The sequence below is a fragment of the Aegilops tauschii genome, chromosome 3 (assembly GCF_002575655.3).
Source record: "Aegilops tauschii subsp. strangulata cultivar AL8/78 chromosome 3, Aet v6.0, whole genome shotgun sequence".
NCBI classification, from domain to species: Eukaryota; Viridiplantae; Streptophyta; class Magnoliopsida; order Poales; family Poaceae; genus Aegilops; species Aegilops tauschii.
The window spans coordinates 6125703-6150353 of NC_053037.3; the positions used below are offsets into that span (position 1 = coordinate 6125703).

Below are 24651 nucleotides of genomic sequence, written 5' to 3' on the forward strand. Positions count from 1 at the left end.
GTTTGGCCCGGATGTTGCTCCCAGGTGTCCCTCTGTGCTGACCTGACACAACCGGGTGGAGAGGTCCACTGGTCAAAGCCCGCCCGTGGTAAGTCAAAGGGCTAGATCTCGTGGTCAACCGCTCCAGGGTTAGGCGGGACGGGGGCCCTAGGGGGGTAGCAATGCCACCGGAGCATCGCACCGGCCCCTCATACATGGGGGGTGGTGTTGTGGCATGTCCGAAGAGGCGGCACGCGTCTCCGGGGTGTGGCCCCCCTCACGGACGGCGATGACACAGTAGTAGACGTTCTGTGGTAACGGTGCGGCATGAATATTATTAAATATTCGTATCGCGATAAAATCATGAGTTTTTTACAAGATGTGGGAACATGTGCTATAGGAACGATGGTAATTTTTCATAATTTTTGGTGATGGAGAAGTATCTGAACAATTCCCTCTACCCGGATTGCCCTTCGCATGTCTACGACTGTGGCCGGCGGCCTCCGTGGGCTAGCATGCCGCCAATCTTGCGTACGCGGCTTCTCACAAGTCTGAAGGTGTTGTGGCGGTTGCAAACGCCCGGCACGCGTCTCCGGGGCGTGGCCTCCCAGCTCACGGACGGCGCCGTCGCCGGCACCTGAAGGGGGGAAACGGACGCGTCGGGTCTACACGGAGGGGATGTAGCTGTGGGTTTGGCCCGGATGTTGCTCCCAGGTGTCCCTCTGTGCTGACCTGACACAACCGGGTGGAGAGGTCCACTGGTCAAAGCCCGCCCGTGGGAAGTCAAAGGGCTAGATCTCGTGGTCAACCGCTCCATGGTTAGGCGGGACGGGGGCCGTGGGGCGTAGCAATGTCACCAGAGCGTCGCACCGGCCCCTCATACATGGGGGGTGGTGTTGTGGCATGTCCGAAGAGGCGGCACGCGTCTCCGGGGTGTGGCCCCCCTCACGGACGGCGATGACACAGTAGTAGACGTTTTGCGGTAACGGTGCGGCGTGAATATTATTAAATACTCGGATCGCGATAAAATCATGAGTTTTTTACAAGATGTGGGAACATGTGCTATAGGAATGATGGTAATTTTTCATAATTTTTGGTGATGGAGAAGTATCCGAACAATTCCCTCTACCGGATTGCCCTTCGCATGTCTACCACTGTGGTCGGCGGCCTCCGTGGGCTAGCATGCCGCCAATCTTGCGTACGCGGCTTCTCACAAGTCTGAAGGTGTTGTGGCGGTTGCAAACGCCCGGCACGCGTCTCCGAGGCGTGGCCTCCCAGCTCACGGACGGCGCCGTCGCCGGCACCTGAAGGGGGGGAACGGACGCGTCGGGTCTACACGGAGGGGATGTAGCTGTGGGTTTGGCCCGGATGTTGCTCCCAGGTGTCCCTCTGTGCTGACCTGACACAACCGGGTGGAGAGGTCCACTGGTCAAAGCCCGCCCGTGGGAAGTCGAAGGGCTAGATCTCGTGGTCAACCGCTCTAGGGTTAGGCGGGACGGGGGCCCTAGGGGGGGGGAAGCAATGCCACCGGAGCATCGCACCGGCCCCTCATACATGGGGGGTGGTGTTGTGGCATGTCCGAAGAGGCGGCACGCGTCTCCGGGGTGTGGCCCCCCTCAGGGACGGCGATGACACAGTAGTAGACGTTCTGCGGTAACGGTGCGGCGTGAATATTATTAAATATTCGGATCGCGATAAAATCATGAGTTCTTTACAAGACGTGGGAACATGTGCTATAGGAACGATGGTAATTTTTCATAATTTTTGGTGATGGAGAAGTATCCGAACAATTCCCTCTACCAGGATTGCCCTTCGCATGTCTACGACTGTGGCCGTCGGCTTCCGTGGGCTAGCATGCCGCCAATCTTGCATACGCGGCTTCTCACAAGTCTGAAGGTGTTGTGGCGGTTGCAAACGCCCGGCACGCGTCTCCGGGGCGTGGCCTCCCAGCTCACGGACGGCGCCGTCGCCGGCACCTGAAGCGGGGAAATGGACGCGTCGGGTCTACACGGAGGGGATGTAGCTGTGGGTTTGGCCCGGATGTTGCTCCCAGGTGTCCCTCTGTGCTGACCTGACACAACCGGGTGGAGAGGTCCACTGGTCAAAGCCCGCCCGTGAGAAGTCAAAGGGCTAGATCTCGTGGTCAACCGCTCCAGGGTTAGGCGGGACGGGGGCCCTAGGGGGGGGTAGCAATGCCACCGGAGCGTCGCACCGGCCCCTCATACATGGGGGGTGGTGTTGTGGCATGTACGAAGAGGCGGCACGCGTCTCCGGGGTGTGGCCCCCCTCACGGACGGCGATGACACAGTAGTAGACGTTCTGCGGTAACGGTGCGGCATGAATATTATTAAATATTCGGATCGCGATAAAATCATGAGTTCTTTACAAGACGTGGGAACATGTGCTATAGGAACGATGGTAATTTTTCATAATTTTTGGTGATGGAGAAGTATCCGAACAATTCCCTCTACCAGGATTGCCCTTCGCATGTCTACGACTGTGGCCGTCGGCTTCCGTGGGCTAGCATGCCGCCAATCTTGCATACGCGGCTTCTCACAAGTCTGAAGGTGTTGTGGCGGTTGCAAACGCCCGGCACGCGTCTCCGGGGCGTGGCCTCCCAGCTCACGGACGGCGCCGTCGCCGGCACCTGAAGCGGGGAAATGGACGCGTCGGGTCTACACGGAGGGGATGTAGCTGTGGGTTTGGCCCGGATGTTGCTCCCAGGTGTCCCTCTGTGCTGACCTGACACAACCGGGTGGAGAGGTCCACTGGTCAAAGCCCGCCCGTGAGAAGTCAAAGGGCTAGATCTCGTGGTCAACCGCTCCAGGGTTAGGCGGGACGGGGGCCCTAGGGGGGGGGTAGCAATGCCACCGGAGCGTCGCACCGGCCCCTCATACATGGGGGGTGGTGTTGTGGCATGTACGAAGAGGCGGCACGCGTCTCCGGGGTGTGGCCCCCCTCACGGACGGCGATGACACAGTAGTAGACGTTCTGCGGTAACGGTGCGGCATGAATATTATTAAATATTCGGATCGCGATAAAATTATGAGTTTTTTACAAGACGTGGGAACATGTGCTATAGGAACGATGGTAATTTTTCATAATTTTTGGTGATGGAGAAGTATCCGAACAATTCCCTCTACCCGGATTGCCCTTTATATTTGGAAAAACTGTGGTGCAGTCTGGTCAAACTGTGGTCAAACAATGGTCAAACTAATTATTCTAGAATATTAGTGTTACTAAATAATTATTTCAGTTTTTTTGAATTTTGGTCAACTGTGGTCAAACAGTGGTCAAACTAATTATTCAAGAAATATTAGTGTTACTAAATAATTATTGCTTTTTAAAACAATAGTTTCAAACTCAAACAGTGAAATGTGTCACTTCATGCTCAAGCTAAATTCCTGAGGGTTAATAGGAGTGACGTCTTACTATTGTCAGGAAAACAACAAGTGCAGACTTGGAAACAAGGGAGAATAGAACCCGGAAGTTAAGCGTGCTCAGGCTGGGGGAGTGGGAGGATGGGTGACCGTTCGGGAAGTTAGATGATTTGGAATGATTAGGGTGATTAGAGAGATGGGTGACCGTTCGGGAAGTTAGATGATTTGGAATGATTAGGGTGATTAGAGAGTAGATGATAAATTGAGCAGTGATGAGGGGTGGTGATTAGAGATTAGAGGTTAAAAAAATTCAGAAATTTGAAAATAAAAAAAATTCAAAAAAAATCTAAGCCGTAGGCATATCCCTGCCACCAGGAGGCACCAGGGAGTGCCACGTGGCAGAGGCAAGCCATCGGCATACCTCTGCCACGTGGCATTCCGTGAATCGTTAGCGCTTTTGACGGCGCCGTCCGTTGCCGTCAGGCGAAAAACACAGCCGATGGCTAAACTATGCCGACGGCTGACGCCCGGCCGTCGGCATAGGCCCCTATGCCGACGGCTATACTACGCCGACGGTCTGACAAGACTACGCTGACGTGATCTACTACGCTGACGTGATCTACGCCGACAAGGATATGCCGACGGCAGCCGTAGGCATAGATCTATGCCGACGGCAAAGGACCTATGCCGACGGCCCTGGGCTGTAGGCATAGCGCCCGAGTCCGGTAGTGCATGGTCGGCGGCCTTTGTATGTTATCTGCAAAAACTTATACTCCCTCTGTCCGGAAATACTTGTCATAAAATTGGATGTATCTAGACGTATTTTAGCTATAGATACATCCATTTTCATCCATTTTTGCGACAAGTAATTCCGGACGGAGGGAGTACGTGCCTTAGTCTAACCAAGTATGTAATGTAGCAAGATGCTTTTGAATGCCTGATCTGGGGAATTTCAGCTTAACTATGCTAGTACTATTGGTATTCCGAGTCGGATTTGATCCTGTCTTTGCCTTTTCTACGTGCGTGTGCTTGGCAGATCTTGTCTTCTGCCCCATCTTAAGAACTGAATGCTGTGCTGCCAGTGTTTGAAAAGGACGGTCCTAACTAGAAAGCTTGGGAGTTGCTCCAGATTTTATACACATAAATGATCTGATGTCCATGTAAAGTTCCAGGCCATTTGCAAAGTGTTATAAAGACCTCCACGTAAATGGATTTGTTTGTTTATTTGTGTCGTCGCAAGAACATCAGCTGATTTTACAACTTTTTTGGGCGTTTCATCTGTACCCTAATTGTCATATACTCCCTCCGTTCGGAATTACTTGTCGCAGAAATGAATGTATCTAGACATATTTTAGTTCTAGATACATCCATTTCCGAGACAAGCAGTTCCGAACAGAGGGAGTAGAAAGTTGTTGTCTTTGCTTATGTACATGTAGAAGCTAAATTTGCAAAACTGAAGTTTTACTGAGATTTTAAATAGTACAGTGCTTTTATGTACTACTCAAGTTCAAAAAGATACGCTGTAGGTTTCTGCCCAGATAAACAGAGAGTTTTCGTCAATCTGACGGACCAACAAGCCATCATTGGTTAGGTCACACCAAGTTTGAGTGATACTTTCGCACACACCGTACGAGATGGTAGCCCAGGAGCTTGAAGCAACCTGGCTGTGACAGCAAGATGCAAGCAGAGACATCAGTATATCCCTCTCATCAAGTTTGTGTATCCCGCTATCCCTTGCGCTCCGCAAAAAAAAAAATAGCCGTTTCCATAATCTATCCGTAATCTATAATTGAGTTCAGGTCGCTGAACAAAGTATGAACAAAAGGAACAAAATGTAGCCGCTGGGAAAAAGTTTACATAATCTATACTAGCCGCCCAGGAGGAGCCTCAAGCAACCACCAAGCTGCCAATGACAGAATGCTGCAAGCAAAAACATCAGTGACCCATCCTAAGCATGCCTACCCCTTGGTACTTCGCAAAAATGTAGCCATCAGGCTAAAGGCTACCAGAGCATAGACAAACCACCGTGCACTGCTATATATCCACCAGCGAAGCGCGAAACAAAAGAAGGAACTTCATCCATCTCGACCAAAAGTATCCGTAACCTATATGCTGCATGCAAGTACTTCCTGTACTTTTAACCTGCACCAAAAGCGCGCCGCACCAATGAAACCATACTTGATAACGTCGCCCTTCAGCATATCCCATGCGCCAGCGGCGGCGGCGGGTACTGGTGGTAGCCGCTGGGAGGCACCAGGAACGTGCTTGTGACGCTGCCATCGGAGCCGGTGGTCGGAGAGCTCGCCTGCGGGCTTCCAGCGGGGTGCAGCCCTGACAGCAGCGCGCTCCTCCCGGCCTGCATTGGAGGCAGGTTGTTGATCTGCACCTGCCTGCCGAAATCCTGGAAACCCCACCGGTACGTCCTACCGTCGTGCTGCTGCGGGGGAGGAGTCGGAGCCTGGTGCCACTGGCCATAGCTGCCTGCGCCCATGCTTGTGGTCATAGTGCATCTCTCGCCGGACACTCCTGGTGTATCCTGTCTGCTTTGGGGGTAGTAGTGGTGCTGGTGCTGATCCGTCGAGCATGCCCCGCCCGATAATGGTGCCCGCCTCTGGTCCTGGAAGACTCTGCTGCTGTACTGCTGCTCAACTGGGTAACCGGGGTTCGAGAAGTGGGATGCGTCGACGTTTGCCGACGTTGGGTGTTGCTGCTCTGGCTGTACCCATTGCTGCTGGCTCTTTGAACTATGATCATCTGGGAGCGACCATTGCTGTTTCCCTTGATGCCAAAGATTTGCATGAGCATCTGGCATCCCCCACTGCTGCTGGCTCCCTTGGCGTCGAACATTTGTGTGTGCATATGTTTGCCCCCATTGCTTCTGGCTCCCTTGGCGCCGAACATTTGCGTGTGCATGTGTTTGCCCCCACTGCTGATTACCCCTTTGCTGCTGAACATTTGTGTGTGCGTATGGCTGCCCCAACTGCTGGTAACTCCCTTGCTGCGGAACACTTGCATGTGCATATGGTTGCCCCCACTGCTGGTTACTCCTGTGCTGCGGAACATTTGTGTGTGCATATGGTTGCCCCCATTGCTGGTTACCACCTTGTTGTGGAACATTTGTGTGCGCATATGACAGCCCCCACTGCCGAGTACTCCCTTGCTGCATGGCATTTCTGTGTGCATCTGGCATCCCCCACTGCTGACTCCCTTCGTGCTGGGCATTTGCATGCCCGTCTGTCAGGCCCCACTGCCGACTCCCTTGATACAGAACATTGGCATGTACATCTGGCAGTCCCCACTGCTGGCTCCCTTGCTGCCGAGCATTGGCATGTACATCTGGGGGCCTCTTCTCTGAGGCAAAACCTGTATCCTTACATTCATTAATCACAACGCTTTTCGCAACAGAAGGCGAGAGCCCCTGGTACTGTGGATGTTCTCCAGTCAGATAGCCGGGCTGAGATACGTCTGCGGATTGCTGAAAAATGATGGCGCATTCGAGTAAGTGATGCAAAAGGCGGCGTGTCGATATGGGAAAATATCTGGGAAATCTTAATGTGCGAGAGGAGAGTGCTTACTGAAAATGCAAGTATTAAAAGGAATCCTCATCTTACCTGTGTGAGTTCAGGGAATCCATTACAGATCGTAGAGTTGCATAGTGTGTAGCCATCCCGTTTCATCTGCATATACAACCCAAAACTCAGAAATAGACATGAAATGTTATTTCAGTATACGAAGAAGACAGTTCCTAAAAAAATAGATCATCCAGTGCAGCAACTAGTTTAATATGCACAACGGGTAAACAATAAAAAATACTGATATTTAAACATATATATATATATATATATATATATATAATACTGGCGGCAAGTGGCCAGAGACAGAATGTATTTTTTTAACCGGACGAAGAGAGAAAGGTTCAATTTCTTCATTGTCAAAACAATGAATGCCTTGGAAGGCAATGCTTACTTACCAGAACAATGGATTGATCCACAAACTTCTTTGCTTGATCCTGCAAAAGCATACCATGGAGGAGACAGATATGAGGAGGTCTAATAGTATTATTCTTGCATTGTAAAACTGAAATAAGATGGTACTCACAGAAGTGGGAAGAGTAGCGATGTGAAAACGCTCATCTCCTGATATCATTTCAACAGCTATTTGATGGTCCTCCGGTGATTCAGACTCAAGAAGGCAAAGTATGTAATGAGATTGATCAACTATACCTGCCATGTGTGATGCTTTAGAACAAGAGTGGAACTAAGCGCAAAATAAGACTATGCGTGCACAAGCAGAAATAAACCCACCTCTACAGAAATACTGTACACGGTGAAAAACCAGGCTTCTGATATTTCGAGTATGTTTCGTTCTCCTAGTCAGACAGCATGAAATGGTCTCTTCCCGCGTGTATGGACTTCCCTCAGCACCCTCATACCGAATGAAACAAGATGGTGAGCAGGAATTCACTGGCGCCAATGTTTCAACACCATCAATTTTAGCAGCATTCCCGTCTGGTGCATGCCTACATAAAGAATAATGAACAATGTAAATTCTGGCACCAGTCGTACCGAAAAAATCCAACTTAAAATGAGAAGTACAGAGTGAAGTTGTACAACACCTCTGGGTGGTCAGGATGACCTCTGATAGAATCCTTTCTATGTTAGGTTCAATGTTATATAAAGGGTGTCCAATGCACACCTTAATATCTGGAGAAATACCAAATTGACTGCTAGCACCATCAGTAACACCTGGCTCTTTTGAGCTTCTGTCCTCGCACGAACGCCTGACCAGAATATCAGCTTGTTTCTGCCCGTTTCCTTCGAAATTGATTTGCTCGTTCAGAGAACTGGTAGAAGTTCCTGATACTTTTATGTTTGAAGTAGTAGGTTGGGGCTCCATAGAAGCTTTATCCTCCTGAGGTTTGCCATCAGCATTTCTTGAACTTGCATTGCAGGAAGTTACAGGGGTCACTGAACTGTCTTTGAGCTCTCCTCCGTGATTCTCCACATCTACACATGAGACCAGATGACTTTCTCTCATCCTTGTATCGGAAGAGTGAACCTTTTCAGGGATTTTTTCTACATGCAGACTATTTCTGTTCAAGGAAGAGTGTGGAAGAGTGGTCGGGAGTATTGACAGGGGCTCATTTTCCTTTCCTCCGCCAATTGCCTGTTCTAACTTGACCTCAACCGGCAGCTCTTTTGGAGATCCCAGTTTAACCTTTTCAGGGAACTGTTCTAAACATGGATCATTTCTGTTGAAGGAAGGAAGTGGGTGATTTGTTGGGACAACTGAGAAGGGCTTCTGGTCCTGTAATCTCATGTCCTTTTTGCCCATGGTCTGATCAGCCATAACCTCAACTGGCAGTTCTTTCCGAGATCCCTGCTTAACCTTTTCGGCGAATTTTTCTGAACATGGATCCTTTGTGTTCAAGGAAGGAGTTGAGAAGGACTTCTGTTGATGTACTTCCATGTCCTTGTTGCCAATTGCCTGATCTACCTTGTCCTCAACCGATGGTTCTTTTGGAGATCCTAGCATAAGACCTTGTTTATTTGAAGCCCCCGCTGACTTTTGAAACTGGTCATCGGAACTTTGGGAACTCAACCTTGCACTTTTCACTGAAAACAACCTTTGATGTAGAAGATTCGAGCACTCCTTTCTCTTTTGTGGTAGAACTGTCTCTGTTAGCAATGGTCCCTTTTTATGATCAACCTTCATGATATCTAAGTCCACCTGATGCCGATCATGATTCTGAAGAAAATTATCAGAAGCAGGAGTACTTGATGCACTTTGTTCTCTGTCACAGAAGGCAGAACTGTTGATAATGGAAGAAGAGCATTGCGTAGTATCTTCGGGATCAGACACTGCAGTTGATTTGGCACTGTTAACTTGGGGAGGTGATAGACAGTTCACTGGCGAGCAGCTCAGTATTCCGCTTGGCAAGACTTCTAGAGCTGAATTCTCAATGCATACTGCTGCACCTTCACAGGAGTCGCATTCCTTGGGCTTGCATTTGTCAGGAGGGCCAGGAGAAGTATTGAGAGGAGACGTCTCTTTCATTCGTTGTCTTCCCATATGCAGACCTAAATCGATCTATTTGCATACAATTTGGCACAAAAGCACAAGTTAAATTGCAGTACTTTCTAAAGTTAGCAAAAGAATAGAGCAAGGATCCAGGAACTGAAAACAGGGGTACCTTCTTAACAGAGCTGCAAAGCTTTTCAAGGCATGGCTTAGGGTCCAAATTAAGCCTGGGTTGCAAGGAATTAATGATGGTCGACTCAGCAATCTGAAATATGCATAAGAAAATTAAATCAGGTGGGATTTTGGAAATAGTAGATGACAGTTAAACATTGCCATTCCAGGTTTACAGAAGTGCTGACCAATTGCTCGGGATAAGTCCACGAAGCATCCGCAATCAAAGATAGATCATTGACAACGCATTCAGTGCCCAATCTAAGAGCAATTCTGTTCATTATGGGGAAGTCGTCTTCTGAAGAATCATTCCCATTCGACAGGAAGGACCTGTAGTCCCGCACCTACGTACATTATACAATGTAAAGAAAGCCCACATAAGCAGAGATAATACAGACATTGAAGTTGCAAGATAGTACGACTTTAGCTAACCTCACAAACAACAATTCCATTTTGGAATTTGCAAGGGATACCGTGCAACATATCTTTAGGCAAGCAGCCATACTCAATATCCTGTAAGAACACATTTATAAAAGTATAAAATCCACAGATGATGCACTACAAGAAACGAGCACAGAAATAAGCAAGCCATCAGGACGACATAACTTGTTGAGGATGCTCTAATATTCAACCAAAGCTATCTGGTGGTTCCCCCGCAGAAAGAACATACCATAAAAGAAATAAAATGTGCAGTGGCTCTATGAAATGCGTGCACAGTAACACTTTACTCTGATCTCATCAGCAAAAGAGAATTATGTGTGCAACAAACTGCGGCAGTCGAAATGCCCTGCCACGGTCTGTCGTCTCGTGTGTTCGCCCCCGGCGCGCCCATTATATAAATTTGTTGCTCAGGAATGGACTGTGAAGTCTAGCACCCACTCCACAGCGCAATTACTCACTCCATTTTTTACCTTGTTTCTGTAACTTGAAAACCGACTCGTGATTAATTACCCCCAGGCCACCCCCCCTCTCCCCTTGACAATGCAGAGAAAAACGAAATGAGCACCATACGTACAGACATCAGAGCTCTGGACGCCCTGGTGTAGGGCTTCCTCTCTGGATCATCACCTATCAGAAACACAAGCATTCCCTGCACCGAAACCAACAGATTCGGTCATGAGCAACTGAGCATCATCATTCAAGTATAACAAACAAACAAAGAAACATGTAGCAGCGATTCGCACACAGACCTTGTCGAGCCCACCGACCGAGTACCCATCCGGAAACAGGTTCAGCGCAAAGGACGGCTCGAGGCCTGCAGCGGCAGAGTTTTCAGCGTCACAGACTGTTTGTTGAGCGACATTTGGGTACGGAATAACAGAGCAACGAAACGTATCGCCACGAAATTGGGCGGGTAGCTCGGGGCCTCACCGAAATCGGCAGGATCGGCTCCGTCCCCGCCGTGCGCCGACGATCGTGCGGCGACGCCGCTGCCGCCACCGAGCCCCGGCCCCGCCTGCACGGTCGTTCCAGATGCTGAGTGTCCGTACGCTCGTGTTCACGGCGAAATCTTGCGATACGGAGGATATAGACAGAGGCGATCCTTATCGTGAACGGAGATGTACGGGGAGACGCGGCGAGGGTGCTCACCTCCCACAGCGTCAGCGTCGGCGGCGGCTTCGGCGAGGCGTCGGCGGCGGGGGCGGGGGCGGAGGCGGGAGGCGGCGGGTAGAAGCGGCGGCCGCGGCGGGAGAGCTTGAAGGAGACGACCATCGCGCGGCCGCGGTGGCGGTGGGGGTGGGGGGTAGGGTTTTGGTCGGCGGTGGGCGGTTGGTCGGGGGTTTTTGGTCGGGGCTTCTGGAGGGAGAGGTGGCGCCAGGCGGGGCGGCGAGGACGGAGCAGAGAGTGGGGGAGGGAGGCTGGATGGCCCACTAGCAGTGTCAGCGGGGCGGGGCGGCACGCGGCCCACGCGCGGTGTGGGGGCCGTTGCAGCCGTGTGGTGGGCCCGCATGTCAGACGGGGTGGCGTGCTGTGGTGCTGCCCGCGGCAAAGGCGATGTCGTAGCGAGGAAGATACGTATTTTTTCCATTTCTCAGCCACTCCCTCTGTTTCAAATTAAAATAACAGTTTTGGTACAACTTATCTAGATAAGATATAATTTGATCTCATTCACCTTTTATAGCCATTCAATGTGATGCTATAAAAGCAACTCCAACGGGCCGACCCAAACGGACGGCGCTTTTGTCCGTTTGGGTCGGCCAGGCGGACACGGATGTCCGCTTCGACGTTTGGGTCGGCGCATGTGCCCAACGCTGGCCTGACCCAGTTTGACGGCGGTAGAAAAAAATAACGCATGCATATTAAAAAAGAAAAACAACATTAATTAAACAGTAAAGCCGGCCACGAAGGCCGGCGATAGTCCACGCGTCCACATTTGCATTTTAAAAATAACTAGTAGAATGCCCGTGCGTTGCCACGAGCTTTTAAATCATTTTGCTGAAATTAGTATACACATGTATAGAAAAGGTAAACCGTAACAATTGGGTAATAATTGAAATTCATTTCACGGTGCAATGTAAGTTGATTAAAAAGATAATTTAAGGTCATCTTCAACGCTGACCCGTAAACCGGACACCATATTCGTTCATGGATGCGGAACCAGTCCACAGACAATGATACGGGAGCCGGCCATCCAACCATAACCAAAAATGCCCGTAACAATCTAACTTTAAACATGCTAAACAATGGTTAATTAAAAAACACCTTCCGCCAACACAAAACTAACATGTTACATGCACCTTCGGCCAACCAATGCAATGCATTGCAAGCAGCTTCGGCCACACACTTGACCAAAAGCATTGCCTTTTGGAGAGAAAACATAGATTAACATCAGTGTTTTTGGCCGAAGGTGTTCTAATATTTCGCACAAACCATGTATTTAATAATAATTAGAGATTTGTACTAAGTAAATCATATTTGGCTAGATAGTCGTGTCCCTTTCGCCAAATCAAGCTAGCTAGCTTGAAGTCTTCCGCCGAACATCATGCTAATCAGTTATTCATCACGTTCTTCTTCCGCCGAATAAGACCAGTCTTACGCCATCCTGCACGGACAAGGGCACGTGGTGGCTTTTTGTAGGCCAGTCGGATGTCCGGGCTCCGGCAAAGCTCCTCTTTATTTGTCTCGAATTTGCGGAAAAAATTGTGTGCGGACCCATCGGCGGACCGATGCAGGGTCGCGTTGGACGGCAAAGTCATCTTTAATGAAATGTACTTTGCGACATTTTCTATAGTATGAAAATTATTCCGCTCAAACAACAGTAACTGAACGAACCAATATCAACCCCATCCCGCTCAATCTTGACCTTCACACTTACCACAAAATTCACTAACTTGTGTTCTAAGTGAGCTAGTGATCGCCGCAGCTGTGGCAAGCCAGCAGCAAAGGACAAGGGCGACAACTATCTTCCTATCTTAGTGCTAGTACCTCATGGTTCTATACCGGACCCACTCTTTATCCAGGATTCTATCACGATGGCGTTATGCTCATGCGTTGCCACGAAAATAGAAAGCTACGAATAGAAATGTTCGTCCAAAGCCTGAAAAATGGCAATGTGCCTCCTCTTCCCGCCCTCACACGCGCATGCCTAGTTCGTGGTACAAATTTATTTATCCATTAGAGAAGAGAAAAAAAAGTTTCTTCTCACGTTTTATCTTCTATAGCTAATTGCATGTGCGTTGCAACCGGGGCACACATAGTCCGATATTGTCGATTATTCCTTTTTCCCGTGAAATCACTCTTGTTCCATTCACTATTTTTATCTCTCCACCTCCCCAGTCCAAACTCGCCACATGTGTCCCTCACACAAACATTTTGAAATTCGAACCCATAATGGTGCAGATGCGGTAAATTTCACATCTTGTATTAGTAAAGTGTGGCTGCATTTTACGATTTCATGACTGTAAGCCTACCCCCCCCCCCCTTCTCTCTCCCTCTCCAAGGGCTATTATTTTCAATAGTGAACTTGGAACTAAAAATGTGAGAATAATATTTTCTTTCAAATATGCACACATGGAATTTGTAGAAGCCAATTTATTTAATAAGAGAAATATAATGTTCCTGTTGCACTTTCACATGAGTTGCAAAAAAAATATGGACATCGGTCATTAGCTTCAGGTCTATTTTTACTCTTATTGAATCGCGGTAAAGTATTCTAATTCAATAAGAATTTCGCGGGTCGATGTGAAGATAAAAGCATGGCCGATTTACACTTTTGGGTTCTTGGAACCAACGTCTCATGAATCAGTTCATCCATTGGCACAATTACAAGCACGGAAACTTGAACTGTCCAAAACACATGGCAAAGGTGTACCTTTGCCGTTAGTAATTCTTCACAATATCGGTCAATAAATTAGTTAATGGGACGATTAAGGTCACCAAGTAGCCGATTAACATATTAGTATCATCTTCAAAATAAATTACTCAACATGATGGAAATATACTCGTAAAACATTTAGCTTTACCTTAGTAGATGCCGAAGATAATTAGTATCCACAACATGAAAGCAACAAGATATTATAAAGAGTGATTCTGGTGAAACATAATGTAGCAGTGCATGGTTTACCATTATTTCTGTTTACGAAGATATTCATGAGAAGTACATCAAACTTCGTATAAAAATATTTAAACCACATAGAGCTCCTATATGTTCTCAGCTCGTATTCTTCATAACTTGAAATAAAATGTACAATTGACCTAATGTAGTTCGGACCGAGTGGAATAGTCCAATCTCTAATGGCCTTGTGATCAGGTTGAAATGTAAATAACTCTGCAAAAAAGACATGAAAATCGATCATGTTGGAAATCATGATTTGATATGCATTTGAAGCCCCATTTTGCAATTCATGAACACGTCAAAACAATCAGAAATACATCACAAGTAAGCGAATAAGGATCTAACTGTACCAAATAGGAAAAATGAAGTATCTGCAATATTTACGCATTTTGTAATCATAGTAATGTTTTTAAAGTTATCAGTGTCTGCAATATTTACCGCATTTTGTAACCATAGTAATGGTTTTAAAGTTATCAGTATCACCTGTAGGCAATTTCCCTTCCTCCAGTTCCTTTCCATTGATTAGAACGGACTCTACACACCACACGTATCTGATGGCTTCATCTGTGAAAGAATGAGATGAGATTTGTAGGTTTACTCCTCTATGATAGAAATATGCGAGTCCAAATGCATTTGGTAGCAGGGGTGGACCTTGCTCGACGCAGCATCAAGCAGAGGCAAGGGCTCTGGGACGTCATCGTCAACCCCATGTCGGCAGTGAGCACAAAATTTGGTTATCAATTGGGGTAATTCCAGTTTCAATTAACAAAAGTACAGCCGCAAAAGTACACCTGTGCAAAGATGTAAAAATGCCTCCCTTAAGAAGATCATCTAATTTCTGTAAAACTTATCCTATCGACGCATCAAGAACTTGTTACCAGAAGAACCTCATGCTCGTATGTGTCAAACTACTCGCTGGCAAATTTGTTGAACGTTTACAGAACAAAATCCACATCGAGTAACTTTATCCCACTGAAGCAACTGAACGAAGCTACTGGCACGCAACAGCAAGCACATGAATGCATCTCCCCATCTGCATGCATGAGTCAGACCTCAAGGTACTACAATGCAAGAATGGAATAAGCTAGTGACACATCACACATTCTTGAAATAGTAGAGGTAAAGATATTGAAAACATATATCAACCTAAAATGGCAGGCTTGTGATGTGCAACAAAATGGAACTGATGGCAACCATCTCCATGACAATCTCCGTTTATATCCTACTGTAAACAGAAGAGCTGGGATGAAAAAATTAATTTAAACCAATCATGCACAAAGATCACTATTCTGATGGTAAATTTGAGATAGCCTAGATGTTATCGTCAATGTTATAAACCACGGATCATTAGGAATCAACACTAACGATGGAAAATTTGGTAGTCGCTGCTTGCTGTAAACCTAAACTCTCTGCTATGGAGCATTAACATCCGCTTCCAGGCTCCAGCTGCTGGCCCATGGGATATCTTCCATATGCCCCGCCAGCTCATGCTTGGCAATATTAATCTGATGCTACGCAATAGAAACCTAAAACACCAACAACAAAATGCAATTTTAAGAAGGCTATCATTTGCCTGAACGAAAAGTCCACGGGAACTCTGAATAGTAGTACTTGCGGATCCCGACATTGATCTCAACAGTACACTCCTCCTGCCATCCAATAAACTAAGTTAACAGTAAATCAAGAAGTTTTAAAATAATATTGTTTGAATAGTAGATATAAGCAACAAGATAATTGATGTAGGTCAAATATATATGACGTGAAGGCTGACCTAAATCAACGCACACATGAGACTTGACTGGGGCGCAGAGGCGCCTATAGGGTTCGCCGTGGCAGCAACTCAGGGGAGAAGATGGCCGGGCCGGGTTTCTCAAGGCAGTTGCACTCACCGTGCAGCGCCGACCTTGGTGAGGTGCCGGATCTGGACTCCTCCTCCGACCCGGCAGAGCGGCGTCCGTGGGTACCCACCGCACGGCCGCGTCGTCGTGGTCGATCACTGGACTGTGTGAGGACCCTCTCTGTGCCGCCCCCTCCTTCCTCCAAGTAGTATGTTCGGAATTCACAAAAAAAGAAAACTATGTGATCAAATATGTTTACTAAGAAAGAATTTAGGATTGACAAGCTTCTTGTACGGGCATTCATCTTGGGGATTCAACAGTTAACAGATACAAACAAGATAGTTTTGTTGCACATTCTAGCATAAAGTTGCATTACTATCGATCTAATTTGAGAACACTATATGTGAGATGATGGTCGGGAACTTGGACTCGAACAAAACTGCAATGTTATAATAATAGTTCGACACTATATGCTCATTATCGCAGAATGCATTGTTTGCTAAGGAAAAAGGGACAAAGTACATAGATCAGACTGTGTCTAAAACTTATAAAAAATGACATGTTGACATCCGTGGAAGAGGGACACATGCATACCTTGCAGTGCTCGCAATTGTAAGCGTAGTTCTCATCCATCCAGTACTGCAGCTTCCCAGTGGGATCTAGAGGGGCCTGACCTGGGACCAACCGACGTGTGCACCGAGCAAGTTGGCCGTCGTAGTATGCGGGCTCAAGCAGACAAGCCACTCTATCCAGACGGTGTCAAATTGCCATAGGAAAACGAGGTGCCATTGCTGGACATATTTGTAGATCCTAACTACGTTCTCCGTCGCCGACGCGTTGCGCAAGGCATCAAGCGCCACCTTCTGCGCCTGCTCCCTCTGCTCCATGGCTTCCAAAAACAAATTTGCACCATCGGTCCAGTTCAGAGTTCAGGCGGACTGAACAACTGACAGAGAAAAGCCCATCTAAATATCTGACGATCACATACCTTCCCGAGAGCATTGAGCTTTCCCGGCACGGCACCCGAGCGACCGACAAGGGGCGCCGCTTGGAGGACATGGCTGTGCTGCCAACGTCGTCGTTGTCGTCGGAGACCGGCGAGGAGGGCTCCTCCTTCCTGGCCATCCTGCTCATGATCCACACGGACGTGAAGCTCAACGAGATCTTCTCCTGCACAAACAGTTTCAGCTTCAGTTTAGCTTTAGTCAAGTTCAGTTTCAAAACCAGCAAGATGTAACAGGTGTGCAGATGACATACAGGTGGGAAGGGGCTCTTGGGGATCTTGTTCGACGGCGGAGGAGGGTCGCCCCTGTTGGCGACGAAGCTCCGGCTGTGGGTCATGAGCCTGGGCATGACGCTGGTGCTCTTCCTGACCAACGCCGAGCTGCGCGCCGGCGAATGCCGGTCCTTGACAGTCGTCCTCTCCTCGAAGCTGAGGAGACGGCGGCGTCGGCTAGGGCGAGGAGATCGAGGGATGGTCCAAACTTTTCTTCCAAAGGCCCGGGGCGGTGAGGAGTCGCCGGCGTCGGACAGGTCGAGGAGATCGGAGGGAAGAAGAGGACCTGAGATGTTTTCTGTTAAGTAATCAATTCTCCACCAAATTGAATTGAACTCGCAAAAACCTTATTTACCTTGTGATTAGTTGAGACCTGAGAGCCACAGGCTCCTTACCATGAGAGAGCAAGAACAGTGAATCATCGTAGTTGGCTGCTGCGACATGAGAGGACCACATGAGCACAACAACCGCCACGCCAGCAAGGCAACATCCTCCATGGGAATCCCATCAACGGGATTGCTTGCTCGCCGAGGGCCTGGTCGGTGTAGATCATGGTGGCCGAGACGACGAACGAGGTTGGCTGCCTGGGTGGCCCACGCGCTCGACGGCGAGATTCGGCAGGCCCAGTGCGTTCGAGGGAGGGGATGGAGGCGGCCGCTGGGAGGCAACTGGCACTCGCACTTGGGGAGGGAGGCGGCCGGCGCTGGAGGGAGGGAGATGGTCGGCGCTGGCGGAAGGGATGCGCCCGGCGCACTGTGGCAGCAGCAGGTGCTCGTGGACGAAGGTGAGATGCGGGAGCAGGGGCGGCGGCGGCGTAGAACCCTAGACAAAGGATCGAAGCCGGTAGAGGGAGGAGTGGCGGCGTCCTGGTGATCCACGAAGGCCGCGTCTTGGTGATCCGCTCCGACGGCGGCGGTCGCCGGGTCGCGGCGTCGTCTCCCCGGATCGGCCGCGGCGTCTGCGGCTGCGTGACGAGGGGTAGCAGCGCGTCTGCGGCTGCGTGACGAGGGATAGCATCTTGGGATCTCCAGGACGATAGGAGTGTTTTTTTTTCGTGGGGTGTTTTTTTGGTTGCGTGGGGTGGGGTGGGGGAGGGGACGAAAATAAACCGGTTGAAAATAAACCGGTTGAAAGTTGTGGGACTATTCAACCAACTCGTTCATTAGGAGTAGAGATAAAAACAACCTAAACTACGAGGCGGCGCGCTGCCCTAGGCGTCATCGTCGTCGTCCTCGTGGTCCGTGAGGTCGATGAGCGTCGGCGCCGGCCCGGCCCAGGGGAACGCCGTGTTCCAGAGCGCGTTCATGTCGGGTGCAGGCAGTGCCGGCGCGGGCAGTGCCGGCGCGGGGGGCTGTGCGGCCGCCTGTGCAGCCACGCCCTGGCGCGCCTCCTCCTCGGCCTGCGCTGCTCCTCCTCGAGGTCGCGCTCGAGCGTCTCGAGGTACTCGCCATCGCGGCACAGCGCTCGATGGAGGACGGCTTGGGCTCGGGCTCCGGCTGCGGGTCCGGCTTGACGCGGCATCGGGGAGGGGACGGTGGGGGCAAGTGCCTGCGCCATTGCCGCCTCGTACCGAGCCTCCTCTTCCTCCGCCGCCTCCGCCCTGCGCCGCTCGTCCTCCTCGCTCTCCCAGTAGACGGCCGCAAGGGCCGCCTGGTAGGCGTCCTCCGCCGCGCTGGTCCTCCTCGCGGACGACGAGCGGCGGCGGCGGCACGCCCCATCGCCTCGCCTCCTCGTGCTCGAAGGCGAACCACCTCGCCCAGTTGGGCGAGTCGGATGTGTAGGCGGCCTCGCGGCGCTGCTCCGGCGTCAGCAGCGCCCGCCGGCGCCGCACCTCCTCCGTGTGAGCCCTAGCCATCCGCGGCGCCGCCGGCACTGGGATCCTATCTGGATCCAAATGGCAGTTGTGCGGCAGGGTCACGTCGGGGTACGGAAGAGGCTGGCGGTGCTGCCAGTGCCACTCCGCCTGGTGCTGTGACGCCCGGATAATTAAGCTACAGTAACCCTCTGCTAATGATGCCACGTCACCTCGATTACTGTTGTTAATATCGCGTTAGTTCAAAACCGATTCCAATTCAAATTAAAAAAACCAAGCAAACAATAAAAGTTTTCAAATATTAAAACTAAAATGTTCGGAGTGAGTCAAATAATGCATAAGTAGTAATGGTGGAGAAACCACATTGTTATAAAAGGTTTAAATGCATTTAGGTAATTAAAACAGTAGTTAAAACAATTAAACAAATACATATTGGATTTTATTAAATATTAAACTATTTTGTTTGGATTAATAATTACTATGGCAGTAGTATAATTATAAATGCAAGTTTAGGTACTAGTGATAATTTTTATAAAACAGAAACTAAGAGGAAACTAAAAATAAATGGAAAGGAATAATAACTAAAAAGAAAAGAACAAATCAGAAAACAGAAATAAAAGAGGAGGACCCCCCCACTAGGCCTCGGCCCAGCTGGCCATCGGGCCAACCAGGCTGGCCCATCCTAGGGCCTACCTAACCCCCCACTACCCCGAAACCCTAACTCCTAGCGCACCACTCCCCCCCCCCCCCGCACGATCCCCACCCCCACTCTCTCGTCTCTCTCCCCCATCCCCGATCCAGATCGAGATTGGGGGGAAGGAACCCCACGTCGCCCCGACCCCTCGACGAACCCTGCCGGCCGCCGCCACGGCCACCTTGTCGCCGTCACCCCGCGGCGCCGCTCGGACCCGCCCTCGCTGGACCGCCTCCCCGCGGGACCGATTCGTCCCCGTCCCCACCTCCTCCCGACTGGCGCCCAGCGCTCGGTGCCCCCACCCCGTCGGCGCTCGACGCCGCCGCCATCGGATCGCCCGCTACCGCGCCGGCGTCGCCTCCCCACCGGCCTGCTTCCTCTCCGTCGTCGTCCCCGTCGACCACCCGACCTCCGCTGCCCCCGTCCCTACGAATCACGGTGAGGCCCCAGGCCTCTTCCTTCTCTGTCCCCGCGGTCACCGTGCGCCCGCGCCATCCCGTGCCCGTGCACGTGCTCACGTGGCCGCGCGCGCCCGTGCGTCGCATCCACCGCGCCTCCCCGCACTCGCGCCCGCGCCCTCGCGTCCGCCTCGCTGCCCGCGCCCGTCGCCGCCCTGCTCCCCTGCTACTGCGGCCCCCGCCTTCCCCGCATTGGCTCGGCCGGCCGGCCTCGCCCACGACGACGCCCCTGGCTGTGCCCAGCACTCCCTGCCCGGCGCCCGTCCGCGCGGCCCCACTCCGACGCCGCCTCCTGTTGATGCCGCTTGCCGACCCGCCTCCCTTCGCCGGCGGCATCCGCGGCCTGGCTTGCCTCGCCTGCTCGCCGTGGCTGCGCTCCGGCGAGCCGCCCGCGGTGCCCCAACGGCCTCCGCTCGGGTCCGCCTGTCGGACGCCCACGCTCGCCCACACCCGCTAACGCTGGCACCGCTATGGCCCCTGGGGCCTACGACACATGGGCCCCGCCCAATGAACGTTTTAATAAAAAAATGATTAAAAAATAATAATTAATAAAATAATAATAATAATAATAAATAAATAAGATTAATTAACTTAATAACTAATTAACATAATTAAATACTGTTAATTAGCTAACAGCCCCTGACACGTGGGACCCACCTGTCAGGTTGACCAGGTCAATGGTCAATGTTGACTGCTGACGTCATGCTGATGCATTAATTAAATTTCGAATTAAATTAATTTATTAAATTCTAAAAATGATTTAAATCTTTAAAAATTAATATAAAATAAACCGTAGCTTGGATGGAAAAACTTTGTACATGAAAGTTGCTTAGAAAGACGAGACGAATCCGAATACGCAGTCTGTTCGTCCGCCACGCATCCCTAGCATAGTGAACCTGCAACATTTCACCTCCGGATCATCTGTCCGAAAACGCGAAACACCGTGGATACTTTCCCGGATGTTTCCCCTTTCGCCGGTGTCACCTACCCCTACGTTACGTCACCCCTAGCACAACGTATTGCCGTGTCTTGCTTTGTGTTACATTTGATTGATCTGTTATTTATTGTGTTCCCCCTCCGTTACTTCTTTCCGGTAGGCTCCGAGACCGTTGCCGATACCCCTGTGATCGGCTACATCGACGACGACGCCTTCTTCTTGCCAGAGCAACCAGGCAAGCCCCCCCTTGATCACCAGATATCGCCTATTCTTCTCTATACTGCTTGCATTAGAGTAGTGTAGCATGTTACTGCTTTCCGTTAATCCTATCCTGATGCATAGCCTGTCATTGTAGCTACAGTTGTTACCCTTACCTGCTATCCTACTGCTTAGTATAGGATGCTAGTGTTCCATCAGTGGCCCTACACTCTTGTCTGTCTGCCATGCTATACTACTGGGCCGTGATCACTTCGGGAGGTGATCACGGGTATATACTATATACTTTATGTACATGACACATGTGGTGACTAAAGTCGGGTCGGCTCGTTGAGTACCCGCAAGTGATTCTGATGAGGGGGCTGAAAGGACAGGTGGCTCCATCCCGGTAGAGGTGGGCCTGGGTTCCTGACGGCCCCCGACTGTTACTTTGTGGCGGAGCGACAGGGCAGGTTGCGACCACCTAGGAGAGAGGTGGGCCTGGCCCTGGTCGGCGTTCGCGGATACTTAACACGCTTAACGAGATCTTGGTATTTGATCTGAGTCTGGCCATTTGGTCTATACGCACTAACCAACTACGCGGGAACAGTTATGGGCACTCGACGTCGTGGTATCAGCCGAAGCTCTTTTTGACGTCAGCGACTGAGTGGCGCGCGCCGCATTGGACCGTAAGCTCGCGCTTGTATTAAGGGGGCTAGGTCTGCTTCCGGCCGCGTACGCAATGTGCAGGTGTGCAATGGGCGATGGGCCCAGACCCCTGCGCGCATAGGGTCTAGACCGGCGTGCTGACCTCTCTGTTGAGCCTAGGTGGGGCTGCGACCTGTTGATCTTACGAGGCCGGGCATGACCCAGAAAAGTGTGTCCGGCCAAATGGGATCGAGCGTGTTGGGTTATGTGGTGCACCCCTGCAGGAAAGTTTATCTATTCGAATAGCCGTGTCCCTCGGTAAAAGGACGACCCGGAGTTGTACCTTGACCTTATGACAACTAGAACTGGATACTTAATAAAACACACCCTTCCAAGTGCCAGATACAACCCGGTGATCGCTCTCTAACAGGGCGACGAGGAGGGGATCGCTGGGTAGGATTATGCTATGCGATGTTACTTGGTGAACTTACCATCTATTCTCTTCTACATGCTGCAAGATGGAGGTCCCGAGGATGATTCTACCTGATTGTCGCAACCAGATGCTAGAGTCCAGGAGCTAGAGATCCCGAGGATGATTCTACGTGGAGTTCGGCTTCGAGGAGTAGTTAGGAGGATCCCAGGCAGGAGGCATGCGCCTCTTTCGATCTGTATCCCAGTTTGTGCTAGCCTTCTTAAGGCAAATTTGTTTAACTTATGTATGTACTCAGATATTGTTGCTTCCGCTGACTCGTCTATGATCGAGCACTTGTATTCGAGCCCTCGAGGCCCCTGGCTTGTATTATGATGCTTGTATGACTTATTTGTGTTTTAGAGTTGTGTTGTGATATCTTCCCGTGAGTCCCTGATCTTGATCGTACACGTTTGCGTGCATGATTAGTGTACGGTCAAATCGGGGGCGTCACAGGTGCACTGGCACGTTCACGCGCTGCCTCTGCCGGCGAGGCGCCGGCGCCGGCGGAGGCGGGAGGAACTCTGAGGGGAAAGGGGTGGCGGGGGCCTTGGCCTTGCTGCTGTTGGCGCCGGAGAAGAGCCCCATCTCGCCGTGGTTGTGGAGGCTGAGGTTTGCCAGCGACGGGGAAGCAAAGCTTGCTAGATGTGGACGGCGAGTTTGGATGAGGACGGCCCCGCCGCACGGCCGGCTTAAAAAAGGACGAGCGCCGTCGCTGACGCGTGGGCCCGTGGTCATAAATTAAGCTGACCGCGTGGGCAGCGGGTAGTTGGACGGCCGTCATGTGGGGACGCGGCGGACAGCGAGAAGGCGCGCGTAGCGTCCGTTTGGCGTCCGCACCGACGCATTTGGGGCGCAAATTTGAGCCGCAAATGCGTCTGCGCGGACGCGATGCAGATGTGATTTGGGTTTGGGTCGGCGCGTTGGGCCGCCACTTTTGTCCGCGCCAACCCAAACGGACGCAGGCGGACGAAATGGGTCGGCCCTTTGGAGTTGCTCTAAGATGCGTGTGTGCTGACATAGATTGTATTTGTTCTTGTTTTCAAAGTGAATTAGACCAAATTATATCTCATCTAGATGAATTCTAGGTACTCCCTTAAAATAAATAGAGTTTTAGTTGCGTGTTAAATTAGATTTATTTATTTTATCAAAAGGTATTCAGATTTATCTACGTTTGACCAAATCTAAGGCCCTATTCGGCAACACTCCGGCTCCCGACTCCGCTGCGGGAGCAGGCGGAGCGGACCCGAACTCTCCAAATCCGCGGAGCTGAAGTCGCGGAGTGGAGCGGCGCACGGTTCATTTTGACGGAGCGGCACTTCTGTCGCTCCACGTTTCAGCAGAATCTGGATCAGCTTGAAATTACAGAAAATGCCACCGACAAGTGAGAGACCTGAACCGGTACGCTCCCATTTATCTCGTCTCTCTCTCTCTCGCACTTGAACGGGCTGTATTTGCTTCGAATGGGCTGGCAGCCCACGCTTTCCTGGAGCGGAGCCAGCCGAACGCGCCACGACCGCTCGCCTCGCTCGCTGGAGCGCTCCCAGCGCTGAGCGGAGCGGAGTGAGTGATTTCACTGGAATGGTGCATTTTGAACACACAAAAAGTTTGGAGTTCAAATAAGTTTAAGAAAATGAAATCCCTATGTAACAGATGAGTTTTCCTCCGAAACCCTGATACTTCGAAACAGATTGTCCATTTTGTTCACGAAGTGCATCCAGCTTTTGTCGGGACCCTCTCAACTTTTTAGCACATGCTATGTGGGTGAAATGATGATACCATGCCAACTTTCAACCTTTTCAATTTCAGGTTCATTTGAAATGCTTTTTCAATTTAGGGTCTTATAGCTCAAAATAATTAGTAAATGCATGAAAAATAACAAATGAAGTCAGAAAGGATTGAAAAATGATGATGTGGCTCTGAATGGTGCATTTTGAACACACAAAAAGTCAGGAGTTCAAATAAGTTTAGAAAAATGAAATCCCTTTGTAACAGACGAGTTTCCGTATGAAATCATGATACTTTGAAAGAGATTGTCCGTTTTGTACACGAAGTGCATCCAGTTTTTGCCGTAACCCTCTCAACTTTCTTGCACATGCTATGTGGATGAAATGATGATACCATGCCAACTTTCAACCTTTTCAGAGTTTATTTGAAATGCTTTTCAATTTTAGGGTCTTATAGCTCAAAATAATCAGTAAATGCATGAAAAATGGT

At 50.2% G+C, this 24651-nt stretch overlaps 2 protein-coding genes across 5 annotated transcripts; both read right to left on the reverse strand.

Moving 5' to 3' along the window:
- Positions 1-5107: 5107 nt before the first annotated feature.
- Positions 5108-11264, reverse strand: LOC120975463 (uncharacterized). The gene is made up of 13 exons (XM_040402039.3): positions 11142-11264; positions 10923-11007; positions 10742-10806; positions 10567-10641; positions 9984-10064; positions 9740-9895; positions 9553-9645; positions 7975-9449; positions 7664-7878; positions 7458-7582; positions 7330-7368; positions 6971-7036; positions 5108-6834 (listed from the first exon to the last, which is right to left on the reverse strand). The coding sequence occupies exons 1-13, from the start codon at positions 11262-11264 to the stop codon at positions 5554-5556; spliced, it is 3879 nt and encodes a 1292-aa protein (XP_040257973.3). The 3' UTR covers positions 5108-5553.
- Positions 11265-14082: 2818 nt separating this feature from the next.
- On the reverse strand, positions 14083-18295 carry LOC109786708 (uncharacterized). 4 transcript variants are annotated; one of them, XM_073509784.1, is made up of 11 exons: positions 17576-18295; positions 17202-17506; positions 16933-17114; positions 15878-16833; positions 15718-15755; positions 15472-15632; positions 15253-15331; positions 14985-15139; positions 14758-14897; positions 14590-14670; positions 14083-14319 (listed from the first exon to the last, which is right to left on the reverse strand). In XM_073509784.1, exons 2-4 carry the CDS (start codon positions 17295-17297, stop codon positions 16794-16796), a joined length of 318 nt encoding a protein of 105 aa, XP_073365885.1. In that variant the 5' UTR covers positions 17298-17506; positions 17576-18295; the 3' UTR covers positions 14083-14319; positions 14590-14670; positions 14758-14897; positions 14985-15139; positions 15253-15331; positions 15472-15632; positions 15718-15755; positions 15878-16793. The 4 variants fall into 4 exon arrangements, with proteins under 4 accessions (XP_073365885.1, XP_073365887.1, XP_073365886.1 ...); XM_073509786.1 differs by having other exon boundaries at positions 14994-15167; positions 17576-18257; XM_073509785.1 differs by having other exon boundaries at positions 14985-15167; positions 17576-18257.
- Positions 18296-24651: the final 6356 nt, after the last annotated feature.

Bases quoted from the DNA above. Each gene is read 5' to 3' on its own strand.
- LOC120975463 (XM_040402039.3), bottom strand. From the start codon at position 11,264: ATGGTCGTCTCCTTCAAGCTCTCCCGCCGCGGCCGCCGCTTCTACCCG. The intron at 10,642-10,741 runs GTCTGTGTGCGA...GTTTCGGTGCAG, and splicing joins CGGTCGGTGGGCTCGACAAG to GGAATGCTTGTGTTTCTGAT. The intron at 9,450-9,552 runs GTACCCCTGTTT...GTATGCAAATAG, and splicing joins TTTGCAGCTCTGTTAAGAAG to ATCGATTTAGGTCTGCATAT.
- LOC109786708 (XM_073509784.1), bottom strand. From the start codon at position 17,297: ATGCCCAGGCTCATGACCCACAGCCGGAGCTTCGTCGCCAACAGGGGC. The intron at 17,115-17,201 runs GTATGTCATCTG...CTGTTTGTGCAG, and splicing joins CCAAGAGCCCCTTCCCACCT to GAGAAGATCTCGTTGAGCTT. The intron at 16,834-16,932 runs GTATGTGATCGT...TGTTTTTGGAAG, and splicing joins AGCTCAATGCTCTCGGGAAG to CCATGGAGCAGAGGGAGCAG.